Below are 26,941 nucleotides of genomic sequence, written 5' to 3'. Positions count from 1 at the left end.
CAGAGCACGAGTCAATTTGTATTTCCTTAATAGGTCATTAGTACAAGATAATTCTCAGTCAATAAATCCTTAAGATTTCTTATCGGATGAAGACGTTGTTTGTGAGCATCCAGTCTAACACGGTCACAACATCCTTGTAGAGTTCTGTCACGGGCTGACCGTATCGCATCAGAGGCAGCCGTATCATATACCGGCTTGTAACACCTCCATTTTTATCCCGACCTGATCTGATCGAATAGCAGCCCAATATTTATTATTAACGTGACCATGAACCTAATGGGGATGGTAATTGGAATTGACTGCTACGGAATTTGTTACTTTCCAGTTCGTCCTGTTCATTACTATAATACTGAATGTATGGTAATAAGGAACACCAACACAGTTTTACTAATTACGAGCTTATATTCTTCTCAAAGCACAAAAAGGAGACAGCCACTGCCTTCGTCATACATATCTAATTACGGCTAATCTCAGCGCAGGCTTTCTTCATTTGCCATTATCATCACACGCTAATCCATCACTGCATCCGACACTGCAATCCAAAGTTTGGCCGGCGCGGTAGACGCGAAACTAAATATCGGCACTAGTAACGTCACTGATCACTTTTATAAAGATGCTTCATCACTTTCCCGGTATTCATTTATTATTTAGGGGTCTAACCATGGTGATGGTGACACCCTTCTCGGTTAAAAACCCTGTATTCCAATAATGGCCTCCACACACACACACACACACACACACACACACACACACACACACACACACACACCATTCCCGCCAACCACTCTGGTGCATCTCGACACTCGCTCTCGTAACACGTCACAATCGATTGTTCGCCCTTATCTACCTGTGCTGAGTGCAAAGTTATAGTAAGGGTTTACGGACTCCTTACAGGCTGTGCTCAACTTGTGCACATTATTATATGTGGGGATGACCACCGACCAGCTGTCCGCTCCAACAAATAGCCACCGCCGAGCTGTGGCCGAGAGCAGAGTCGGTCACCCAGTGGCGGGACACAGTACCGCATGGATCTTTCCCTGAGCACCAGGTTTTCTGTACCACACAGATGGGAGTTACCACTGCAACACACCGTTCAGTCCCATAATCCTGTAGGCGCGAGCTCTGCTGGCCCTCGGCATCCACACCCACTTTTTGACAGTTCCCCCTGCTTTGTTCTGTCACTGTCTGAAACCACATCTTCTTATCATGCAGTGCACAAACTCACCAATGCTGGTAACCGTGTGTAGCATTCCTATGCTGTGTACATCCTTCCTCTGTCCGCAGGCCATCAGCCACCCTTCCCCAACCCTCCCTCTCATGCCCTGTCTTGTTTCTCTTCCCTCCCAGCCCACCTGACACATGCCACCTGCCAGTGTACCTGCTAAGCTGCAGTCCTAGCACTGTGTACAGAGTCGGCATAACTGCATGTTGTAGCTTTACATGTGTGTGTGTGTGTGTGTGTGTGTGTGTGTGTAGGGGGTGGTCACGCACACTCACATTCAAAAAATGGTTAAAATGGTTCATCCAAAAGCTAACAATGTTTTTATTATATCCATAGTTTTCTGTATCTGACTTACAACAGAAGTGACTGAAATTTATGTGCTACCTTTCTGTAAGTTTGTTTGGTTTCACCCATATTTGCCACACTATTGTTGTTGCTTTCCTTTGGTCACTCCTGTTATTTACCCATTTTAATGGAATTTGTTAACTGTATTTTAATGACTGAACTTTACAGCAACCAATATGTGATGAAGAGTTGCCCTCCTGGGCTGTATGCTCCTGATTAAAACTTTTTCACTATGTTTTTCAAGTCTTTACGGTGCCGGATTTCTGTAATCTGACATATGACACCGTAAGAACACTCTTAACTTCACGCCGATGGTGTCTCGGGGCGAAATGCGATTGGCATCCCCGCACGTAGCAGTGTTTAAAGTGTAACTGTCAGAAGTTCATCACTGTATGTGAGTCAGTTATTGTTCAGTGCTGTATTCAGTAGAACACTGTGTTGCACAGTTCGTGAATTTCGGGATGGAAGAGTTAGAGGAGCAACGCGGCTGCATTAAATTTTGTGTGAAACTCGAGAAAACCTCTACAGACACACATCAAATGATGCAGGAAGCCTATGGTGCTGACAACGCTCTTGACAGAAACAATGAAATTGTGGGTGCCAGTCCGAGACTGACTGACTGAGAAATTGCAGAAGAATGTAACATTTCAGTTGGATCGTGTCACTGAATCCTGACAGAGCATCTGAGAATGCGTGTTGTTGCCGCCAAGTTTGTCCCGTGGCTAACGAGTCGAGACCGGAAAGACCTTCGCCTCACCCAGCCTACGAAGAGGTTTTGGGTCGCACGAGTGAGACCTCGCGTCGTCCCTGTTGGTCCCTGATTATTGCACAGAAAACAAAATCAGTGTGTTACCTCATCCTCCCTACTCTCCAGACATTGCCACCGTGGACTTTGTTTATTTTCACAATTGAGAACCCCATTGAAAGGATGAAAACTTGTAATAGATGAGATAAATGAAAATTTGCAGACAGCACTTCGCATGATGCAGTGAGAGGTGTATTGAGGCTGCTTCTTGAAGTGGAAATGGCTTTGGGAATGGTGAATAAATTGTGTAGGAGAGTGTTTTGAAGGAGACTGTGCACAATAAGTTAAAGGTAAGCATAGAAAAAGTTAGTGGACAAAGTTCCAGAATTTCTTGAACAGACCTTGTATTATCCTGCAGAATGCAGAGTGGCATGGAAGCCAAAAATGTTGCCAAATTAATTAAAAACACCAAATGAAGTTACAGTGAAATGAGATATGTATGTATTGAATAGAGGCTTTCTACCAGCTGACAAATAACAATTGCTGCTGCTGTTAGTAGTAGTAGTAGTAGTAGTAGTAGTAGTAGTAGTGCTAATAATATACAGGGTGTTACAAAAAGGTACGGCCAAACTTTCAGGAAACATTCCTCACACACAAATAAAGAAAAGATGTTACGTGGACATGTGTCTGGAAACGCTTAATTTCCACGTTAGAGCTCATTTTAGTTTCGTCAGTATGTACTGTACTTCCTCGATTCACCGCCATTTGGCCCAATTGAAGGAAGGCAATGTTGACTTCGGTGCTTGTGTTGACATGCGACTCATTGCTCTACAGTACTAGCATCGAGCACATCAGTACGTAGCATCAACAGGTTAGTGTTCATCAAGAACGTGGTTTTGCAGTCAGTGCAATGTTTACAAATGCGGAGGTGGCAGATGCCCATTTGATGTACGGATTAGCACGGGGCAATAGGCGTGGCGCGGAACGTTTGTATCGAGACAGATTTCCAGAATGAAGGTGTCCCGACAGGAAGGCGTTCGAAGCAATCGATCGGCGTCTTAGGGAGCACGGAACATTCCAGCCTACGACTCGCGACTGGGGAAGACCTAGAACAACGAGGACACCTGCAACGGACGAGGCAATTCTTCGTGCAGTTGACGATAACCCTAATGTCAGCGTCAGAGAAGTTGCTGCTGTACAAGGTAGCATTGACCACGTCACTGTATGGAGAGTGCTACGGGAGAACCAGTTGTTTCCGTACCGTGCACAGCGTGTGCAGGCACTATCAGCAGCTGATTGGCCTCCACGGGTACACTTCTGCGAATGGTTCATCCGACAATGTGTCAATCCTCATTTCAGTGCAAATGTTCTCTTTATGGATGAGGCTTAATACCAATGTGATCAAATTGTAAATTTTCACAATCGACACGTGTGGGCTGACGAGAATCCGCACGCAATTGTGCAATCACGTCATCGACACAGATTTTCTGTGAACTTTTGGGCAGGCACTGTTGGTGATGTCTCGATTGGGCCCCACATTCTTCCACCTACACTCAATGGAGCACGTTATCATGATTTCGTACGGGATACTCTACCTGTGCTGCTAGAACATGTGCCTTTACAAGTACGACACGAAACTTGGCTCGTGCGCGATGGAGCTCCTGCACATTTCAGTCCAAGTGTTCGTACGCTTCTCAACGACAGATTCGGTGACCGACGGATTGGTAGAGGCGGACCAATTCCATGGCCTCCACGCTCTCCTGACCTCAACCCTCTTGACTTTCATTTATGGGGGCATTTGAAAGCTCTCGTCTACGGAACCCCGGTACCAAATGTAGAGACTCTTCGTGCTCGTATTGTGGACGGCTGTGATACAATATGCCATTCTCCAGGGCTGCATCAGCGCATCATGGATTCCGTGCGACGGAGGGTGGATGCACGTATCTTCGCTAACGGAGGACATTTTGAACATTTCCTGTAACAAAGTGTTTGAAGTCACGCTGGTACGTTCCGTTGCTGTGTGTTTCCATTCCATGATTAATGTGATTTGAAGAGAAGTAATGAAATGAGCTCTAACATGGAAAGTAAGCGTTTCCGACCACATGTCCACATAACATATTTTCTTTCTTTTGTGTGTGAGGAATGTTTCCTGAAAGTTTGGCCGTACCTTTTTGTAACACCCTGTATAAAGGAAATTGAGAAAAATTGTTATAAAATCAGGTAACCTAAAGTACAAGTGATGTATTATATTGTTAGTAATTTATATAATTTTCAGAGTATAATGTACAGGCTTTGATACTTTTGATACATATTGTCAGTAAGTCAGAATTAATTCATTATGTGCAGGTGTTAGTATAATTTCCTTAATGTACTGTAAAATCTCACTGAATTAGTTTATCTGAAACCATCTCTAATTGTTTCAGGAGGAAGCCACAAGAGGACATGCTTCAGATGTTACATGGTAAAGACTTGATTATTTTACTGACACAGTAGTTCCATCAGGCAGTGTTTGGACCTTCATGGTTTCTTCCACATCAATCCTGACTGTCCATTTGAAATTATCACTGATTGTGGTGGCACAGGGAGGTAAATGCTGGGGTGGTTCCTGTGAAAAGAACATGGACAATTTCTGCCCCATCTGTCCCTGCTCCAAACTTTTGCTGCTTCTCTACAGGCATTGTTGTTGATGCTGTGGAATGCTAACCTTCCTTCCTTTTTGATATTCGCTTTACATACAGGTTTACAGTGTGCATAAAAAATAAATATCCAGTAACTTAAAAGGTTCTAATACCACCAGTAACTTTCCTTGCCGTCTCTGTTATTTCGTATAACCCATTGCTTTTTTTCTCCAGTTCAACATGTTTGAAAGCTTACTTTAAGTCATGCTTTATCTAAACCATCTATGTAGATATAGATGTATTTTACCACTGCCATTAATTATCTGTCTTATCCCAGTCTTCTTACTACCTTTTCCGCTGTCATAGTGTTCAGTAGTTCAGTACTTTTCATTAAACCTGTTCCTGATTTAGACTGGTTGTGGTAAATTTCATTTCTGTATGTACCTATAATTAATATTTAAGCACCCATTTAGTGTCATAGTTCTCAAAATCGAAATAACTGTTAGTGCCCACACTATACCCCGATAAAATCAAATTTGTCAGTATTGACCTTCAAGATTACAGTTGTAAAATAATTCTTACACACTTATTTTCGTGTAATAACTAAAATCTGCATTTACTCACCAAACACGTCACATACACAAGCATTATACTGAAGACAGTTGTAACGTGCCGGGGTGTATCCTCACCCGGTGCACCATATGTAATGTGCCGGGACATGTCCTTATTTATTAGTGCCACTTAAAGTTCACGTCACAACTGGATGTACCGGTATTGAAACATTTCCTCACCCAGTAGATAGTGCGCAGTATTCTTGACCTACCTTGCTTTGTTTATTCAAATTGTCTTCCCGGTAGCTGGGTCCGTCTCATCTAAATCACACTGAAATTAAGAACCCAGGATCCTAGGTTAAGTTTCCCAAAATCAAAAGTCAAGATCGCATTCATTGTTGAACATTTATGTCAACCACAGTACGATTTATTTCTTATCACTTGCACACACAATATTCACGTGACCAGGCCTCTTACACTTAATTGTCACATTAGATAGGTGAAAAACTTCCAGTCTTTAACAATGTTCACAACTACATATACCGAAAAATTAACCTAGTTGCCGCACTTTTCCTCCAAGAGAGTCTGACCGAGAACTAACTGAGAACTGCACCAGCTCGAACCTTATATAGACAAGCGCTTGAATATTTGACTATTTCTGTTAATATATTATAGTTTATAATTTCCCAGGGTTAAAATGATCCTTTCTAACTGGTTTTGAAGTTAACTATTGGGTTTTATTATTTAAATAACCTGAGTGAGCTATATCAATCTAAATACGCGGAACTAACTTATGCATCCACCGTGGGTATTCCCGACTTATAACCATGGCAGCCTTTTGAACAATAATTTTTACATATTCAAATTTACTTAATTCGTAATTAATGCACTTATTACAAAGTTGAGACTGCGGTTATTTTACGTAGAAAAATAAAGATAGCAAAAGTATCGAAACAGATCTCGGAATTATTTGGTAGTTTGGTCACAATTGGCACTGAAAGTCATACAGGCTACAGATTTTAAGTCTTAATATCTATTTAACTAAGAGACTTTAGGTTAATTTAAACACTTTGCTGGAGTCCGTAAAATTTTGACTTCTTTTGGATGCAGTCTTACAGCTGAATTTGATCTATTAGCTCACTCGAATTTTACTTAATATGTATTGCACAGTATACGTTATTGTCCATAACTGTTAATAGTATGCATTTACAATAAAACTGATTAGCTCATTACTTTCAGAATAGGTATTAGAATGTACTGAAATAATAGATTTTACTAGGGGAATTTCATTTAAACTATTTCTGAATTCTGTACTGTGAGGCTGAAGGCCACAGAATCTGAGTCGGAATCTGAGTAGTGAAAATGAAAAAAATAGAAGTTCATTGCTTAACTAAGTTAGTGAAGGAGTGTAAAACCAAAACAGGATAGCAGTGGGCAACCCTGCTTTGTTACACAGTGTGTGAACGACTGTAGAATTATACCCACCTCCACGGTTACGCGCAGTGAGAATAGCTCGTGGCAGTCGTTACTGAGAAACGTCGACATCAACACTAGAGGCATGGTCGTACGGGAGAGGATTGGGAAGACTTCTGGGAGAGGAGGGAGGCGTCCAGTAGCTGCCGTAATCGGAAACGGTAGTTGGCAGGCAGACCCGCGAGAGACTGCCCGGCCTGTGGCTGCCCGCTTTGCCACAGTTACTGCCACTGCCGGGCGGGACTCAGCTTCCTGAGGCTGTGTAGTGGCTAAGGTTGATGGTGTTAGGACAGCAACCAGCCACAAATTTACTTTCAGTGCCTTTATTCAACTGGTACCGTTACCGGTTTCAAATCGTTACGATTCGTCCTCAGACGGTTTACACGCTTTCTTTATGACTTGTGGTGTGTTTTTTACAGATTAATTGTCCTAAAATATAAATAATACATAATTATAAACACACCACACACAGATGGTTGTGTTACAGATTTTCGTTGCATGTGACTTATGTGAAACGTCGGTTTCGCGTGTTTGTTTTCATAACATTCGTCCAACAGATGTAACTGCATTTGCACTGCATTCTTATTGTTGCACACATAAATTGTTCTCACTGAACACTTTAGATTTGTCACTGAGAAGATTTCTACTACGCACCACGTTTCAATACATACAAAGAGCTTACAAACATATGAGTATCCCAGATGCTATGATATATCGTAACATTTGACGATGATGTCCTATGTTTGGAAAGGATCATATATTCATTTACACAACTGTAATGCCTTTTACACTAGTACAGAGACATTGAATTTTTGAGTTGATATTGCTAAATTAATTACTGTATAGGTAAAATAGTATATTATTTAATTACATTTAGCATCATGAGAATTATAGTAACATATAAATTTGCTACTTCATCTGCAGATAGGTGTACTAATACTATTTGCTTTGGAGGCTGGAAAGTAATTTTTGGAAATTTTTCAAGAAAGGGGTGTTAGCTAACTCCGTTTGTTCGTTAAGGATATAGTCTGGGGTGCTGTTTTTGTGTGTGTGTATTTCTAATTCTTCTAATATATTCATAGTGGCTCCTTTTTCTGCTAGATGCAAAATTTTTAAGTTGTCCTCAATGTTTCCCACTGAATGGTTTTCTTCAGCATTATGGGCTGCAAATGCTGATTTGTTCAAGTTACCAAGTCTGAGAGCATCAATATGTTCTTTGTATCTAATTTCAAAACTTCTGCCTGTCTGTTCAATGTAGAATTTTGAGCATGTATCACATTTGAGTTTGTATATTCCTGATTTACGGAAGGGACTCTTGGAGGTATTTACATCATGGATTACTTTTTGTTGTAATTTATTATTTGTGGAAAAGATGATTGTGATATTTTTCTTCTTTTTAAACTTGTGGCTGGTTCCTGTCCTAACACCATCAACATTTGTCTTCAAACAACAGCCACGGTCTCCATCATGTCGTCATATGACAAAATTGTATGTGTAGTGGCTGCTGAGAGGGGCAGTTGGGACTTCAGTTTCACCACCGATGTAGCATACAGCTGCCCGCCCTCCGTGCAGGAGCTGGATTCTGCGTTATCTGCGACTCGTGAAAAGGCACCTGCTCACGATAGAATCCATTACGTTACGTTACGGCACCTCAGGTCATTTCAAAAATGTCCAAATGTTATTCAGTGTACCCTGCAGGAAGTGGCGTAACACGTCACGACACTTCAGAGTGGCCAGCCTCAGCGTGCTTTGCTGTGAGTGGATGTCCGATGCCACGTTGCTCCCGAAGACCTGAGGACGTACCGAATCCGTGCCGCACGGAATCACTGCCGTATTGAGTTCCAATTTGTAGACCGACACGCTATTAATCAGCTGGTCAGAATGTTTGGGTTCACTGGTGAATCTGGTGGGCAGGACACACGTTCCAACAGTCTACATGTCATCCCTCAGTCATCCTATCAGCATATAATTTAGTGGATTTGACCATTGTCCTGTTACAAACTACTTGTTTTTAATTTCCTGTCTAGCCTCTTACATCCAGTTGCTGCAGAAAATTTGCATTGTAATTGCAGCTCCATCCTTTCTAAGATAGTCAGCAAGAAACGTCCATTTTGCATCCCAGGAAACACTATCCGTAACCCTTCATCTGTGTTTATATTTCACCAGCCACCTCACGGTGTGTGTCAACATTTTATTTACTCCCTCCACTGTTCCATTTGTGGATGGTGCACAGAAAGAGCAAATGTCGATAAACGTCGCTACGAGCTCTGACTTCGGCGATGTTCCCGTCATTGCCATTCTGTGAGGTGTGTGTACGAGGTAGTATTGTGACGATCGAATGTACACTTAACAGAGTACCTGTCCCTGACACACAGTGCCTCTCTTGTACCATTTGGAAATGGATTTTGTCGGTCAACTCCACGACACTCTTACACTGACTAAACAATTCTGTGACGAAATGTGCTGCTTGTCATCGGAACGTGCCTAGCTCTTCTACATCTATACTCCGCGAGCCACCTTACGGTGTGTGGCGGAGGGTACTTATTGTACCACTATCTGATCCCCCCCTTCCCTGTTCCATTCACGAATTGTGCGTGGGAAGAACGACTGCTTGTAAGTCTCCGTATTTGCTCTAATTTCTCGGATCTTTTCGTTGTGATCATTACGCGAGATATATGTGGGCGGTAGTAATATGTTGCCCATCTCTTCCCGGAATGTGCTCTCTCGTAATTTCGATAATAAACCTCTCCGTATTGCGTAACGCCTTTCTTGAAGTGTCCGCCACTGGAGCTTGTTCAGCATCTCCGTAACGCTCTCGCGCTGACTAAATGTCCCCATGACGAATCGCGCTGCTTTTCACTGGATCATGTCTATCTCTTCTTTTAATCCAACCTGGTAAGGGTCCCATACTGATGAGCAATACTCAAGAATCGGACGAACAAGCGTTTTGTAAGCTACTTCTTTCGTCGATGAGTCACATTTTCTTAGAATTCTTCCTATGAATCTCAACCTGGCGCCTGCTTTTCCCAATATTTGTTTTATGTGATCATTCCACTTCAGATCGCTCCGGATAGTAACTCCTAAGTATTTTACGGTCGTTACCACTTCCAATGATTTACCACCTATGGCATAATCGTACTGGAATGGATTTCTGCCCCTATGTATGCGCATTATATTACATTTATCTACGTTTAGGGAAAGCTGCCAGCTGTCGCACCATGCATTAATCCTCTGCAGGTCCTCCTGGAGTACGTACGAGTCTTCTGATGTTGCTACTTTCTTGTAGACAACCGTGTCATCTGCAAATAGCCTCACGGAGCTACCGATGTTGTCAACTAAGTCATTTATGTATATTGTAAACAATAAAGGTCCTATCACGCTTCCCTGCGGTACTCCTGAAATTACCTCTACATCTGCAGATTTTGAACCGTTAAGAATGACATGTTGTGTTCTTTCTTCTAGGAAATCCTGAATCCAATCACAAACCTGGTCCGATATTCCGTAAGCTCGTATTTTTTTCACTAAACGTAAGTGCGGAACCGTATCAAATGCCTTCCTGAAGTCCAGGAATACGGCATCAATCTGCTCGCCAGTGTCTACGGCACTGTGAATTTATTGGGCAAATAGGGCGAGCTGAGTTTCACATGATCTCTGTTTGCGGAATCCATGTTGGTTATGATGAAGGAGATTTGTATTATCTAAGAACGTCATAATACGAGAACACAAAACATGTTCCATTATTCTACAACAGATTGACGTAAGCGAAATAGGCCTATAATTATTCGCATCTGATTTATGACCCTTCTTGAAAATGGGAACGACCTGCGCTTTCTTCCAGTCGCTAGGTACTTTACGTTCTTCCAGCGATCTACGATAAATTGCTGATAGAAAGGGGGCAAGTTCTTTAGCATAATCACTGTAGAATCTTAAGGGTATCTCGTCTGGTCTGGATGCTTTTCCGCTACTAAGTGATAGCAGTTGTTTTTCAATTCCGATATCGTTTATTTCAATATTTTCCATTTTGGCGTCCGTGCGACGGCTGAAGTCAGGGACCGTGTTACGATTTTCCGCAGTGAAACAGTTTCGGAACACTGAATTCAGTATTTCTGCCTTTCTTCGGTCGTCCTCTGTTTCGGTGCCATCGTGGTCAACGAGTGACTGAATAGGGGATTTAGATCCGCTTACCGATTTTACATATGACCAAAACTTTTTAGGGTTCTTGTTTAGATTGTTTGCCAATGTTTTATGTTCGAATTCGTTGAATGCTTCTCTCATTGCTCTCTTTACGCTCTTTTTCGCTTCGTTCAGCTTTTCCTTATCAGCTATGATTCGACTACTCTTAAACCTATGATGAAGCTTTCTTTGTTTCCGTAGTACCTTTCGTACATGATTGTTATACCACGGTGGATCTTTCCCCTCGCTTTGGACCTTAGTCGGTACGAACTTATCTAAGGCGTACTGGACGATGTTTCTGAATTTTTTCCATTTTTGTTCCACATCCTCTTCCTCAGAAATGAACGTTTGATGGTGGTCACTCAGATATTCTGCGATTTGTGCCCTATCACTCTTGTTAAGCAAATATATTTTCCTTCCTTTCTTGGCATTTCTTATTACACTTGTAGTCATTGATGCAACCACTGACTTGTGATCACTGATACCCTCTTCTACATTCACGGAGTCGAAAAGTTCCGGTCTATTTGTTGCTATGAGGTCTAAAACGTTAGCTTCACGAGTTGGTTCTCTAACTATGTGCTCGAAGTAATTCTCGGACAAGGCAGTCAGGATAATGTCACAAGAGTCTCTGTCCCTGGCTCCAGTTCTGATTGTGTGACTATCCCATTCTATACCTGGTAGATTGAAGTCTCCCCCTATTACAATAGTATGATCACGAAACTTCTTCACGACGTTCTGCAGGTTCTCTCTGAGGCGCTCAACTACTATGGTTGCTGATGCAGGTGGTCTATAGAAGCATCCGACTATCATATCTGACCCACCTTTGATACTTAACTTAACCCAGACTATTTCACATTCGCTAATAACTTCACTGGATATTATTGAATTCTTTACTGCTATAAATACTCCTCCACCATTGGCGTTTATCCTATCCTTGCGGTATATATTCCATTCTGTGTCTAGGATTTCGTTACTGTTCACTTCCGGTTTTAACCAACTTTCCGTTCCTAATACTATATGCGCACTATTTCCTTCAATAAGAGATACTAATTCAGGAACCTTGCCCTGGATACTCCTGCAGTTTACCAATATTACGTTAACTTTTCCTGTTTTTGGTCTCTGAGGACGGACGTTCTTTATCAACGATGATAATGTCCTCTCTGGTAAGCCGTCAGGTATTTTATCGTTTCGCCCAAGGGGGGGGTCCCTCTAACCTAAAAAACCCCCGTGTGCACGCCACACGTACTCTGCTACCCTAGTAGCTGCTTCCGGTGTGTAGTGCACGCCTGACCTGTCTAGGGGGGCCCTACAGTTCTCCACCCAATAACGGAGGTCGATGAATTTGCAACCATTATAGTCGCAGAGTCGCCTGAGCCTCTGGTTTAGACCCTCCACACGGCTCCAAACCAGAGGACCGCGATCGACTCTGGACACTATGCTGCAGATATTAAGCTCAGCTTGCACTCCGCGTGCGATGCTGGTTGTCTTCACCAAATCAGCCAGCCGCCGGAAGGAACCAAGGATGGCCTCAGAACCCAAGCGGCAGGCGTCATTCGTTCCGACATGTGCTACTATCTGCAGCCGGTCACACCCAGTGCGTTCAATAGCTGCCAGAAGGGCCTCCTCCACATCACGGACGAGACCCCCCGGCAAGCACACCGAGTGCACACTGGCATTCTTCCCCGACCTACCCGCTATTTTCCTGAGGGGCTCCATAACCCGCCTAACGTTGGAGCTCCCTATAACTAATAGGCCCGCGCTCTGTGACTGTCGGGACCTTGCCGGAGAATCGGCCACTGGCCCAACAGGCGAGGCATCCTGTGGTGGCTCGGAAACGATGTCATCACCACTAGGAAGCACCCCGTACCTGTTGGGAAGGGGTAAGGCAGCTGCCACGCGGCCAGATCCCACCTTCGCCTTTCGGCCAGGCACGCGCGAGCCCACCACTGTCCGCCATTCACCCTGGAGTGATGGCTGACCGGTAAGATGCTCACTGCCGGAAGACGCAGCGACATCAGGGGTTCCATGTGATTCCGAGGCCACCGAAGTAGGCATAGGTCTCACCACAGTTGCCCCAACGCCACTACGAGCCGACGCCTGCGCCTCGAGCTCGATGAGCCTAACAGACAAAGCCTCCAGCTGCCCCCCGAAGAGTGGCCAATTCTCCTTGCGTCCGCTCACAACAACCACAGTCCCTACACATGACTATGCTTACCCTACTCTATACGGTGACAAATTCCCAAGATAATCTTCTGATGAGCTACTCTGATAATCAAGAAACACTCACTGAAATACGAGACGCGAAAACTACGCTAGGTTTTCCCAGAAAAACTATTTAAAAGCTAAGCGCAGCAAATAAGTACAAAAACGCTTTATACAAACAGTACTCGCTGCTGCTGGTGCTCTCGCTCTGGCTGTCACAAGACAACTGCTGATTCAAGTGACTAGTGGCTAACGGCCGCGAAACAAACAAAAGACGGTTTTAGGGCGCTTTCTGTTCTAAACGATCAAGAAAACACTAAGAAATCTAACACGAAAACTACGTAAAGTTTTATCAAGAACTGTTAGTTACTATGCAGAGCAGATAAACACAAATAGAATCCCTTCCTTAGTGGAAGGTCGTAAACAAAATGCAAAATAAACGCTTTATACAAACAGTACTCGCTGCTGCTGGTGCTCTCGCTCTGGCTGTCACAAGACAACTCTTTTGTTTACCTAATCTGGTAAAGGTCCCACACTAATGAGAAATACTCGAGAATCGGTCAAACGAGTGTTTTGTAAACCAATGGTTTCATGAATGAATTAAATTTCCTTAACAGTATTACGAGCAATGGGAGCGCGAATTGTCAGTCATTAAGAGGAATGCCTCGCCAATATGCTACGGATATGGTTCCACAATACGTCGGAGGATGGCAATCACGTATCGTACAGCCGTTACGGCGCCTTCCATGACCACAAGTAGCGTACGTCTGCCCCACGTAATGCCACCCCAAAACATCAGGGAACCTCCACCTTGCTGCACTCTCTGGACAGTGTGTCTGAGGCATTCAGCCTGACCGGGTTGCCCCCAAGTGTGTCTCCGACAATTGTCTGGTTGAAGGCATATGCGACACTCATTGGTGAAGAGAACGTGATGCCAATCCTGAGCGGTCCATTCGGCATGTTGTTGGACGCATCTGTACCGCGCTGCACGGTGTCGTGGTTGCAAAGATGGACCTCGCGACGGACGTCGGGAGTGAAGTTGCGCATCGTGCAGCCTATTGCGCACAGTTTGAGTCGTAACACGACGTCCTGTGGCTGCACGAAAAGCATTATTCGACATGGTGGCATGGCTATCAGGGTTTCTCCGAGCCACAATCCGTAGGCAGTGGTCATCCACTGCAGTAGTAGCCCTCGGGCGGCCTGAGTGAGGCACGTCATCGACAGTTCCTGTCTCTCCATCTCCACCATGTCCGAACAACATTGCTTTGGTTCACCCCGAGACGCCTGGACACTTCCTTTGTTGAGAGCCTTTCCTGGCACAAAGTAACAATGCGGACGCAATCGAACCGCGGTATTGACCGTCTAGGCGCGGTTGAACTACAGACAACACGAGCCGTGTACCTCCTTCCTGGTGGAATGACTGGAACTGATCGGCTGTCGGACCCCCTCCGTCTAACAGGCGCTGCTCATGCATGGTTGTTTAACATCTTCGGATAGGTTTAGTGACATCTCTGAACAGTCAAAGGGACTGTGTCTGTGGTACAATATCCACAGTCAACTTCTACCTTCAGTTCTGGGAAACGGTGTGATGCAAAACTTTTTTGATGTGTGTATTAGAGTCGGTGTTCAAAAGAACTGTGGAAGATATGCAATCAAATAAGGCAGAAAATGTAGATAGCATTGATTCAAAGTTCCTGAAGTCATTAGGTGAATTACCAATCAAATGACTGGTGCAGTTGGTGTGTAGAATCTATGAGCGAGGAGACATACTGTCAGACTTAAAAAAAGAAAAGAAAAGAAAAGAAAAAGAAAAAATCCACTCGATCCCGAAGATAGCAAGGACTATTTCACAAACTGCCTGAGACTTCGTGCACCCAAGTTTCTGATGAGAATAATATCCAGAAGAATGGAAGAGAAAAATGAGGAGCTGCTAGATGAGAATTAATTTAGCTGTTGGAAATTTTGAGCCACCTGAGCAGCAGTACTGATGTTGCGCTTGATAATAGAAGAAAGACTTACAGAAATCGAGAGACTTTCATAGGATTTGCCAAAATGGAAGGGAAAAAAAAGGTTGTAAATGTAAAACATTGGAAAATATTCAAAATCCCAAGAAAAATGGATTTAAGATAGGGATAGCAAAAAAGTATACAATACGTACATGAACCAGAAGGGAAAAATAACATTTGAATATTGAGAATGAAATGGTTGAATTCGAAAGTGTGGGAGACAGGGATGCAGTCTTCCTTTTCTACTGTTCACACTCTGTATTGAAGAAAAATGATGAAATGAAAGAAAGGTTCACGAACGGAATTAAATTTAAGGGTGAAAGGACATCAGTGATAAGATTCACATACGACATAGCTATCCTGAGTGAAAGAGAAGAATAGTTGCAGCACTTGTCGATGACAGTAACAGTCTGACGAGTACAGAATAGGGATTGAGTGTATGACCAGACAGTCGTCGGGCCGTAACTGTGGGCTCTTCGATTCCTCCGGGAGAATTAGAATTACAACCTGTGAATTACTAGTTTGCTTTATTATGTGAACGCATGAAAAGATTTAATTAACTCGATTTAATTCTTTGCCACAGGAGTTACAGCTGTCATTGACCATTAAACATCACTCGATGCACTAATTAACAAAGCCTTCTCTTGAAGTGCAGTGTTCGACATTTACAAAAGAACGTATCCGTCTGAGACTCGGACGACACTTTGGTTCCACTTGACGGTGTCGACTGCACCGACTCGGATTGCGAACTGGGCAGAGCGTTTATAAAGCTCGGCTTCTGCGAGAGCGTCGCCCCGCCGAGAGGGAGGGTTCGTCTCCTTCGCCCACTCCCGTTCGTCTCTGCGGATCGTGGCGAGACGTCGCTAATGTCGGTGGTACCGACGCGCGTTACCGACTTCGGGCGACACCTCGTCGAGAGTAAACTGAAGAAAGGTGCGAGTAATGAGGAACCGCAGAAATGAGAATAGCAACAAACTTAACATCGGGACTGGAGTCCACGAAGCTGACGGAGCTGAGCAGTTCCGCGACCTCGGCAGCTAAGTAACGGGAGACACGTGAAAGAAGTGATATGTAAACAGCAGATTAGTATGCCGGAGAGAACACTTCTGGCCAGAAGTAGCGTACTAATATCAAAAATAGGCCTCAGTGTGAGGAAGGAATGGGCAGTGCTTGGGCACCGTTGCCTGCCGGTCTCTGTGGAGCACACCGAGCTGCCTTCCGATTTGTAGCCTGTGGTCTGTGAACTGTCAGGTAATGTGTTGCACTGCTTAATGGCTGAATAAAAATTCATTTGTATTATTTTCCTGATCTTATGTAAAACTCCATATATTGTTCTCTCTTTAGTGACGTTTCAGATTAATTTTGCATCTCGTATTACTTATTTGTTTTGGCCTCAGTTCCAAGTATCCTTTATAAATTAGATTGAATGTCTCTCTATAAACCAAACAGAGCTCTTCAAACGTTTAACCATTAACCGTCTCTGCCCTACCGAAACAGTGCCGCTACCCTGACGTCAACCGGCCTGTCGGTGAACGACATCGGCGGCAACGGTCCGGCTGCCCCCGACACGTCCCTGTGCAGTAACGCCCACGGCAAGGACGATGTCGCACTGCGGGACGTGACGGTATTGACGGACGGTGCCGGTACTCCGACTTTCACATTCTCTGGCACTGCTACGAGTAGTGACGGTGGCACCGACACCTGTGTGGGGAGAAGCGCCGGGCGCAGTGCTGCCGGTGGGGCGCACGAGGAGCGCCGCCTCCGTGACGCCAGCTCTGTCGGTCCAGCTGACAGTAAGCTGCAGTTCTCCTACAAGGATACCATTGCCGCTGCCATAGCGCAGTCACCGCACAGGTTGGTACCACTGCTGTTTCTCATTAAAATACTCTGTGCCGGGGCTCACCAAACTCCTTTCTCAGTTGGCCGGATAACTGACAAAGTGACGAGTGTGGGCCACATCTTCATTCTGTGCAGTACTTAAAAGCCAAAACAAAAGCTCTGCGAAGAAAGACAAGAAACAAAGTTTGACATTCCGTGTTAATCGTGGGTATGTGATACATAATGCGTAAATGAGAAAGACAGCTAACATATTTATTTATTTATTAAAAATGTTATCAAAGAAAGTGACTTTAGCAAAAAGATAGGTACATCAGACCTAGCATGTCCATAAGCGAATCTCACAAGCTATGCAGCTAAAAACTTTGGTCATAGTTGGGCAACTGGCATTTGTCTTCCATATATTGTTTAGTTTGGTATTACTTGAGGCAGTCAGTTTCAAATTTACATTATCCAATCTCGTTCAAACTTATGACTTTAGATACTTCATTTCTGAAAACGGTTGCCCACAGATGTAAGTTGTTCAAACACTGATGTAATACCAGTGGCGGATTTCTTCAGTTTCGGAAATTCAGCATCACACAAGCAGTGGTAAAACTCAACAAATTTTTCCTCTCTTTGCTTCTCTTTAAACAACGCACCTTTCTTCTTCTTCTATCTTTTTTTTTTCTCCATATCAGTGAGCTCTGGCTGTAGATCAAATGCCACATCATCGAGTTTACAATCAAACGGAGTCTGGAATAGTAGAACATCTCTCTGAATGTTGTCAAGATCTCAAGATCTGCCAAAAATAATGCTTCTACTGCCCGCGCCCCCCCCCCCCCCCCCCCCCCCCCCCCCGTTGTTAAATTTTGCTTCTTCAACGTAGCAGAGTTTGCAGTGTCTCACCCCACTAACAAGCTGTGCAGTGTGCAGCCACAGCTGCGAGAGAATTCTGAAACGGTGATTTATTAAGTTTATTAATTGAGGGACTGAGGAAAAGTAAAGTCAGTAGCTTACGAAGAAGCACATCCTCAGTACAAAAAAATGTGTAATGACTTCACTTGCATTGTTCCAAAATCTGTAGCATTTCCCATTTCACCAGCTGTCAATGGCCCTCAGTAATTACATTCTTTCGCCAAAAAAGTCTGTAGTTATTGGAATAACATTGTAGATAAAGAAGTTTCTCGTAATAAGGATGTTGTAAAAAACTCTCCTCTTGCGTGCTAACATTTGCTAGAATTTCTTTTCGGTATCTGAAACCGTTTATGAAATATGAGGAATGTTGCACATATTTCACTCTGGCTTTATTGCCGACTTGGCACAATAGCAAATGAGCACGCTACATCAGATCAGTTTCCTCCAGATTGGTGACAGAGAAATACCTCTACCCAAGTTTAAAGAAAAATTCAATATGTTAGCTCAGATGGAAACCCAGTTCTAAGCAAAGAAGGGAAAGCAGAAAGGTGGAAGGAGTATATAGAGGGTCTATACAAGGGCGATGTACTTGAGGACAATATTATGGAAATGGAAGAGGATGTAGATGAAGATGAAATGGGAGATATGATACTGCGTGAAGAGTTTGACAGAGCACTGAAAGACCTGAGTCGAAACAAGGCCCCTGGAGTAGACAACATTCCATTGGAACTACTGACGGCCTTGGGAGAGCCAGTCCTGACAAAACTCTACCATCTGGTGAGCAAGATGTATGAAACAGGCGAAATACCCTCAGACTTCAAGAAGAATATAATAATTCCAATCCCAAAGAAAGCAGGTGTTGACAGATGTGAAAATTACCGAACTATCAGCTTAATAAGTCACAGCTGCAAAATACTAACACGAATTCTTTACAGACGAATGGAAAAACTAGTAGAAGCCAACCTCGGGGAAGATCAGTTTGGATTCCGTAGAAACACTGGAACACGTGAGGCAATACTGACCTTACGACTTATCTTAGAAGAAAGATTAAGGAAAGGCAAACCTACGTTTCTAGCATTTGTAGACTTAGAGAAAGCTTTTGACAATGTTGACTGGAATACTCTCTTTCAAATTCTAAAGGTGGCAGGGGTAAAATACAGGGAGCGAAAGGCTATTTACAATTTGTACAGAAACCAGATGGCAGTTATAAGAGTCGAGGGACATGAAAGGGAAGCAGTGGTTGGGAAGGGAGTAAGACAGGGTTGTAGCCTCTCCCCGATGTTGTTCAATCTGTATATTGAGCAAGCAGTAAAGGAAACAAAAGAAAAATTCAGCGTAGGTATTAAAATTCATGGAGAAGAAATAAAAACTTTGAGGTTCGCCGATGACATTGTAATTCTGTCAGAGACAGCAAAGGACTTGGAAGAGCAGTTGAATGGAATGGACAGTGTCTTGAAAGGAGGATATAAGATGAACATCAACAAAAGCAAAACAAGGATAATGGAATGTAGTCTAATTAAGTCGGGTGATGCTGAGGGAATTAGATTAGGAAATGAGGCACTTAAAGTAGTAAAGGAGTTTTGCTATTTGGGGAGCAAAATAACTGATGATGGTCGAAGTAGAGAGGATATAAAATGTAGGCTGGCAATGGCAAGGAAAGCGTTTCTGAAGAAGAGAAATTTGTTAACATCCAGTATTGATTTAAGTGTCAGGAAGTCATTTCTGAAAGTATTCGTATGGAGTGTAGCCATGTATGGAAGTGAATCATGGACGATAAATAGTTTGGACAAGAAGAGAATAGAAGCTTTCGAAATGTGGTGCTACAGAAGAATGCTGAAGATTAGATGGGTAGATCACATAACTAATGAGGAAGTATTGAACAGGATTGGGGAGAAGAGAAGTTTGTGGCACAACTTGACCAGAAGAAGGGATCGGTTGGTAGGACATGTTCTGAGGCATCAAGGGATCACCAATTTAGTATTGGAGGGCAGCGTGGAGGGTAAAAATCGTAGAGGGAGACCAAGAGATGAATACACTAAGCAGATTCAGAAGGATGTAGGTTGCAGTAGGTACTGGGAGATGAAAAAGCTTGCACAGGATAGAGTAGCATGGAGAGCTGCATCAGACCAGTCTCAGGACTGAAGACCACAACAACAACAACAACAACAGCTAAATTTCATCCGCAACAACATATTGTGTTATATGCACGAAACACAAAATCGTAGCGACATCTGTTTTTCGTTGTACACTTTCCTGAATTTTGCGCAGTGTCTTACTTTCACATAAGTATCACACTGACTGTGACCATTAATGAAATGATGTAATAACAAAAACCATCAATTATTGACCAAGTTATTTCATCGGATATATAAAAAAATCTACTCACCGAGTAGCGGCGGAACACACACGTAAAAAAGGCTGTTGTGATTGGCAAGTTTTAGGAGCCAGTGGCTCCCTCTTCCGGCAGAAGGGTTGAAGGGGAAGGAAGAAGGGTGAAGGAAAAGGAATGGGGAGAGGTCTAGGAAAAGGGATGGATTTTGGGAAAGTCACCCGGAACCGTGGGTCAGGGGACACTTAACATATAGGATGGGAAGGAAAGACTGGCTCAGAAAGCTTGCCAATCACAACAGCCTCATACATCATAATGAACTTGATGTATAAAGCTATAAGTAAAGCAAAAATGAAATTTCATAAAAGCCCAAGTTGGAAAACACTTATCAGCTTTCCGTACTGAACAAACAAGTGAACTCTCCCAGCACTTTGGATGAAAATTGGTGACTATGCTTCGGCCACTGTATCTTGCGTGCCTAACTTTCAAAATCTTTCTATAGCTCCATATCTCAAATGCATTCATTCTCTTCTTCTATTCTAGTTTCCCCGCATCTGTGATTCACTTCCGTGCATACTGACCTCCAAATTACATTCTCAGAAATTTCTACCTCGGATTAAAGTGTATGGCAGATACTACCAGACTTCTTTTGTACAGGAACGCCCTCTTTGCCTGTACTAGCCTGCATTTAGAGTCCTCTTTCCTTTGTCTTTCATGTGTTTTTGTTTCCGAGAAAGCAGGATTCGTTTACTTTGTCTGTTTTGTGGCCCCCAACTTTGATATTACATTTATAACTATTTTCGCATCTGCCGCTGCTCATTACTTTGTGTGTGCCTTACATTCTCATATTCCTGCCTACCCGTGAGATTCTTTCCATCCATCATCGCATCGACTGGAGTTTTTGCCAGTGACTCGTGTCATAATGTGTACCTAACTGTTCCACTGCTCCATTTCTTTCTGTTCGTTATTAGGCATTTTTTCTCATTGCCTTGCTACAGGACATCATAATTCTTTACTTGATCAGTGATCTGATCTGTAGCATTCCCATATTATTCATCTTTCACATCTATATAGAGTGGTTTTCTAAACCTAGCAGTTTATTAATCCTTTTGTTCTACCTGTTAGCAGCTGTTTCCTGTTGAAGAAAACCCTTTATGTAATTCTAGGCAGAAAGCACTGATTGTGTTAATATTTCTTTTCCCTTAATGTACGTGTATTGAATTACTATCCCTTCTGATGTTTCTTTATGATTGTTTGCAAATGTCTTTGCTACCAGTGATTTCCAAAATTTGTAAAAGCAATATCCAAATGAATAGTGGAACATTTCAGTAGACGTGTTTTGTCGGAATAGCAGGAAACGAGCATGCACCAAAAATATCTTTTCATTCTGTTACATGTGTTACATGTGATGGTTGGTTGAGGAGAGTACGAGGCACGTTCAGTAAGCAAGTGTACTTAGCCTCTGGTGCTCATAGGGATTTTTTTTGGCAAAGTTCGTAGCACTGCATGTAAGGCCAATGTGTTGACAGTGTAACACACTCTCGTTAGTCTCAGTTGCCTAAACACTCGTGCTGCAGTGCCATGTTGGAATGAGCCTGTCACTTGTGAATTCCACCAGCTGTGGGGTGAGGAGTGTAATCTGATTTCTCCTGGCAAAGATAAATGCAGTGTGCCACGTATTTAACGAAATCAGAATAGTTTACAGTGACAGTGTGATGAATTATAGTAATGTGTACAGATGATGATGTGAGTTTAAAGCTGGCACAATGAATTTTTACAATCAACAAAATGTGAGTATTTCTCAATTCAGACTAATGAGATGGTGAATGAGATCAAAGGTATAATCTGTGGCAACTGTTCACTGAGTTTGGATGAGATGGAAACGACGTTTTCAGAATCTCTAGATCTCTTTTGTATGAAACCATCACTAACACACGTGATCTTCAAAAGTTGTATGTAATAGGACTACCAAAACAGCTCACATATCAACACAAAGTCAGGTGAATCAGGAATTTCTGAAGCACTTTCAACTGGCAGATGATCAATTTCTCGACTGTGTTGTGACTGGTGGTGAAACGCCGGTGGCTGGCCTCAAACCTGGGATGGAAAGACATTCATTGTTGTGGCAACATCTCTCCTAACCACCAGGGGGGAAAAAAAAAAAACATTGTTTTAGAAGAAGCATCTGCTCTGTCTTTTGGCACTTTATTGGGATTTTTCTCTTTGAAATTTTTCCCCAGGAAGAAACAGCGGTGTATGAAAAACCCTAAAGAAATGACAGAGGATGATCAGAACAAAACAAGAAGGTGAATGATAATAAAGGAAGTTAGTTTGTTGTATGACAGTGTACATCCTCATGGAGCCAGTGCCACAAAGCAACCTTGAACTATCAACCACCTTGCTCAAAGTCCTAATATGACACCTTCAGATGTTCATCTTTGCACATCCCTGAAGTTATTTATGGGTGGAAAAAGAATTTATACCAGTGATAATGTTGAAACTGCTATCAAGCAATGAGCCGAGGAAAGGGCGGGAGGCTTTTTCGATGATGGTTTCAGTGAGCTCATCCCTCGGCTTGAAAAGTGTGTTGAGACGAGTGTGACTACATTTGAAGACAGTGCTTGATGCCGACCACTAAATTTGTAAATCTTCAAAAATTTATGGTCTTTTCCATTTTTAAAGAATTGGGTATACTGAATTTCTGGAAAAGCCTCGTATCGTCCTTTATTTAACAAAATCAGTTGATTGTATGGCCCGTATAATACTTCAACAAATTGAAACAATATGGGATTTGAGGAAAAGGTATGACAGTGGTTCACTTCGTATCTAAATTGTAGGAAGTGAGAAGTTCTCCTCCAGAGTCGACAGCTGGGGAAGAGGATCGAATCCGGCGGGGGTCGTGTAAAGTGAGGATTGCTACAGGGCTCTGTTCTGGATCCGTTGCGTTTCTTAATGTATAGCGAAGATCTGCCGCTAAAGTTACACGTAACTCAAGTTTTTTTATCTTTGCAGATGGCACGAGCTGTGAAATGTAAATGATGTGGTTGATAGAATAGTTATCATCAGCAGGTATCTTTTAGACAAAAGATTAAAGCTTAGTTATTATGAAATACAGCACATACAGTTTCTGACATAAGAGCGAGAGTTTAGTGTCCTGAGCTGATCAGGCAGTTGGTGAAATGACTAATTTAGTATTTCAGGACTTAGGGTAGTAGACGGAAGGCTTTGACAGAAGAAAGATGTGGCGGATCTCTTTGCACCCACAGAGTTTATTTCCAGCCTGGAAAATGTACAGATCCACATTGCGGAGGCTGTCATCGAGGTGTCTCAGAATCTTAACACTGCCATCACTGAACATGTATACTCTGTCGTGGGGTGGATTTGTTGACAGTGTCAGCCCATCCAGAAGGAACTGCAACATTCGTTCAGTGATCACTAGACAGAAAGAATTATTTGCTCTCTGGTAATATTTCTGTAAGCGACATGCAGAGAAGTGTGTGCTGTTCAGCAGTGCTCATTTTCAACAGGCTTCCAGCAGGACTGAAAATTTCAGGCGATGAACCCCAAGTGTTGATGCTGATGCTGTTGTATATAGAGAGGTTATAACACTGGAAAATTGTACTGAAATGCAGGAGGATCTGCAGCGAACTGATGCATGATGAAGGGAATGGCAATTGAATCTCAATGTAGACAAGTGTAATGTGCTGCGAATACATAGAAAGAAAGATCCCTTTTCATTTAGTTACAATATAGCAGGTCAGCAACTGGAAGCAGTTAATTCCATAAATCATTTGGGAGTAGGCATTAGGAGAGATTTGAAACGGAATGATCATATGAAGTTTATCGTCGGTAAAGCAGATGCCAGACTGATATTCGTTGGAAGAATCCTAAGGAAATGCAATCCGAAAACGAAGGAAGTGGGTTACAGTACACTTGTTCGCCCACTGCTCGAATACTGCTCAGCAGTGTGGGATCCATAGCAGATAGGGTCGATAGAAGAGATAGAGAAGATTCGACGGAGAGGAGCACGCTTCGTTACAGGATCACTTAGTAATCGCGAAACCTCCAGTGGAAGATTCTGCAGGAGAGACGCTCAGTAGCTCAGTACGGGCTTTTGTTGAAGTTTCAAGAACATACCTTCACCGAGGAGTCGAGCAGTATATTGCTCCCTCCTATGTATATTTCGCGAAGAGACCGTGAGGATAAAATCAGAGAGATTAGAGCCCACACAGAGGCATATCGACAGTCTTTCTTTCCACGAACGATACGAGACTGGAATAGAAGGGAGAACCGATAGAGGTACTCAAGGTACCCTCTGCCACACACCGTCAGCTGGCTTGCGGAGTATGGATGTAGATGTAGATGTCAAAAGCCAGCTTGCAATGTTTCCTTGTCAGACAATGCTTAGATTCTGTACAGAATTTCTTTGTAGTACTTGATATTCTTTTTGTGATTTATATTGTTTATTTCTACACTCTCTCACAGATTCTCTTCATGTTTGATTAATTTTACAATTCTTTTGTTTATAAATTTTCTAACCAACGTTCTGTAAACTTTTTTGTAGTGTCATGACTCATCAGTCCTTTAGATTGGTTTGAAGCTGCCCACTTCTAGATCTTCAGTGGCAACCTCTTAATCTCAGAATAGTACTTGCACTGAACATTATGAGAAATTTGTCGGTTGTATTCCAATTTTGGTCCTTTTCTTACACTTCTTACCCTCTCTACAATTCCTATGTGTACCCTGATGTCTCAATACATAGCCTATCATCCTCACCCTTCTTCTCGCCCAACCTTTCCATACGTTTCTTTCTTCACCGATTCTGCATAAAACCCTCCCCATTGTCTATCTCGAGTGTCTCGTAATTTTCAACATCCTTTTATTTTACCACATCAGAAAGGCTTTGATTCTATTCTTTTATGGTTTCCTCACTGTCTGTGACTCACTACCATAAAATGCATTGCTCCAAGTGTTACTTTGCTTCCAAGGTGGCATAATGTCATAAAGTCGTGGTTCCCAGTATTATAAGTAAATAAAATCAGACAATACAATATTGACAACAGCACTTCTTATCAACTTAAAAGCAGGGGAATCTGTGAAAGTACTATTTATTTCTCCTATTGTACAATGTCACTAGATGTATGAGGCTCGTTTGGGCATACACAGTATATGTGCCAAAATGTGCCCCCCTGCCCCTAACTCGAGTTATCCTTTGGACGATCCAGATTGTGACACGTGCTTTTGTTTGTCCGGCAGGAGATTGACGGTGCCGGAAATCTACGCCTACATCACGAGTCACTTCCCCAACTTCAGAGGCAAGAAGAAGATCTGGCGGAACTCGGTACGCTGGTGCCTGTGGTACCACAAGTGCTTCGTCAAAGTGCCGTTGGAGGGTGGTGACGACAAGGCCAGATGCTGCAACTACTGGACACTCGGTGAGTCCCTCGGTCGCTGACAGAGCGTCTGGAAACGACGTCACCCCGATCTCTTTTTCTACACTCGTCTCGGTGCCCTCCTCGTACACCCTTCCGTACTTTAGCCGCAGGCTGTGTTGTCATTCGTGTCTGCTGTTGCACTATTGCCTACATTGCCTCCACATTCGATGTGCTCATTTCAGCCTCATCGATTGGCTGTCATTTAATAGCCATATCTCCACATTGTTGGATGACCTGTTATCAGAAAATGTTTGCTCCAATCAACATGCCTGACTCTATTCTGACCTCAAAATATACACTAATGGAAGTGTGTAACACTCGCTTGCTGTGACACAAACTAGTGTTACCCTCTGGTAGGATTTTGAGTTTTGACCGTGCATGTGTCTAAAGGATGGGGTATTGGACAGTAATTTTGAATTTATTGCAAATAATAGAAAAACTAAACAGGCTTTTATTTTGGGGATAATGAAAGTAGTAAAGTTCATATACAAATGAAAAATTGAACGATCGCCAGCCCAATTACGCACATTGATTTGAAGTATTATGTTCAAGAAAAATGAATATTAGTTGTTGTACTGACTTTCATTAAGGTTCCCTTTGTATTGCACACTGGATACATATGAATAAGGGACAGTCTAAGTTGTGGGTAGCAGTAGTTATCAGTAATGCACAAACCAGTAATCGTAGAAAGCAAAATTGTGCCTCACTCGTAATAATAAAAGTTACAATTACGATCATTACATGACTCATTACTGAGATGTTACTGCAGAAAGCACTGAACTAAAGTTGGATGTGGAAAGGTTTCTGACTAAACTGACATAAAATTATCACAAATAAAATTAAATAATACCACAGTTACACTGTTTATACTCCCTTTCATAGAACTGTATCACATTTCTTTACCAGTTGTAATTTGTAATGTGCAGCCCGTAAAAAGCATGCTAAGGACAGCTGAAGCTGCAATTCAGTGTTAAGTGCACTACTCTCCGCATTTCACACTTACGTACAGATTCAGACATCTAAATTCATCGTTTCCTAAGCCTTTTGCTTACTTAATCAAAAACAGTCCATTCGCTGTGCAAAATAATCCTCTTGACATATCGAGATTT

The 26,941-nt window shown here is 42.8% G+C and overlaps 1 protein-coding gene across 1 annotated transcript in view; it reads left to right on the top strand.

Annotated features, from left to right (window-relative positions):
- The window catches only part of LOC126426603 (uncharacterized), a 272,243-nt gene that overhangs the window by 118,665 nt on the left and 126,637 nt on the right, over nt 1-26,941 (top strand). The window contains exons 20-22 of the mRNA XM_050088496.1: nt 4,736-4,773; nt 16,833-17,189; nt 25,654-25,832. Coding sequence (XP_049944453.1) covers nt 4,736-4,773; nt 16,833-17,189; nt 25,654-25,832 — 574 coding nt within the window. The remainder of the gene's footprint in view (nt 1-4,735; nt 4,774-16,832; nt 17,190-25,653; nt 25,833-26,941) is intronic.

The sequence above is a fragment of the Schistocerca serialis genome, chromosome 11 (genome assembly GCF_023864345.2).
Source record: "Schistocerca serialis cubense isolate TAMUIC-IGC-003099 chromosome 11, iqSchSeri2.2, whole genome shotgun sequence".
Lineage (NCBI taxonomy): Eukaryota > Metazoa > Arthropoda > Insecta > Orthoptera > Acrididae > Schistocerca > Schistocerca serialis.
The sequence above is the reverse complement of the archived record's forward strand: the minus strand, read 5'-3'. Positions and strand labels throughout refer to the sequence as shown.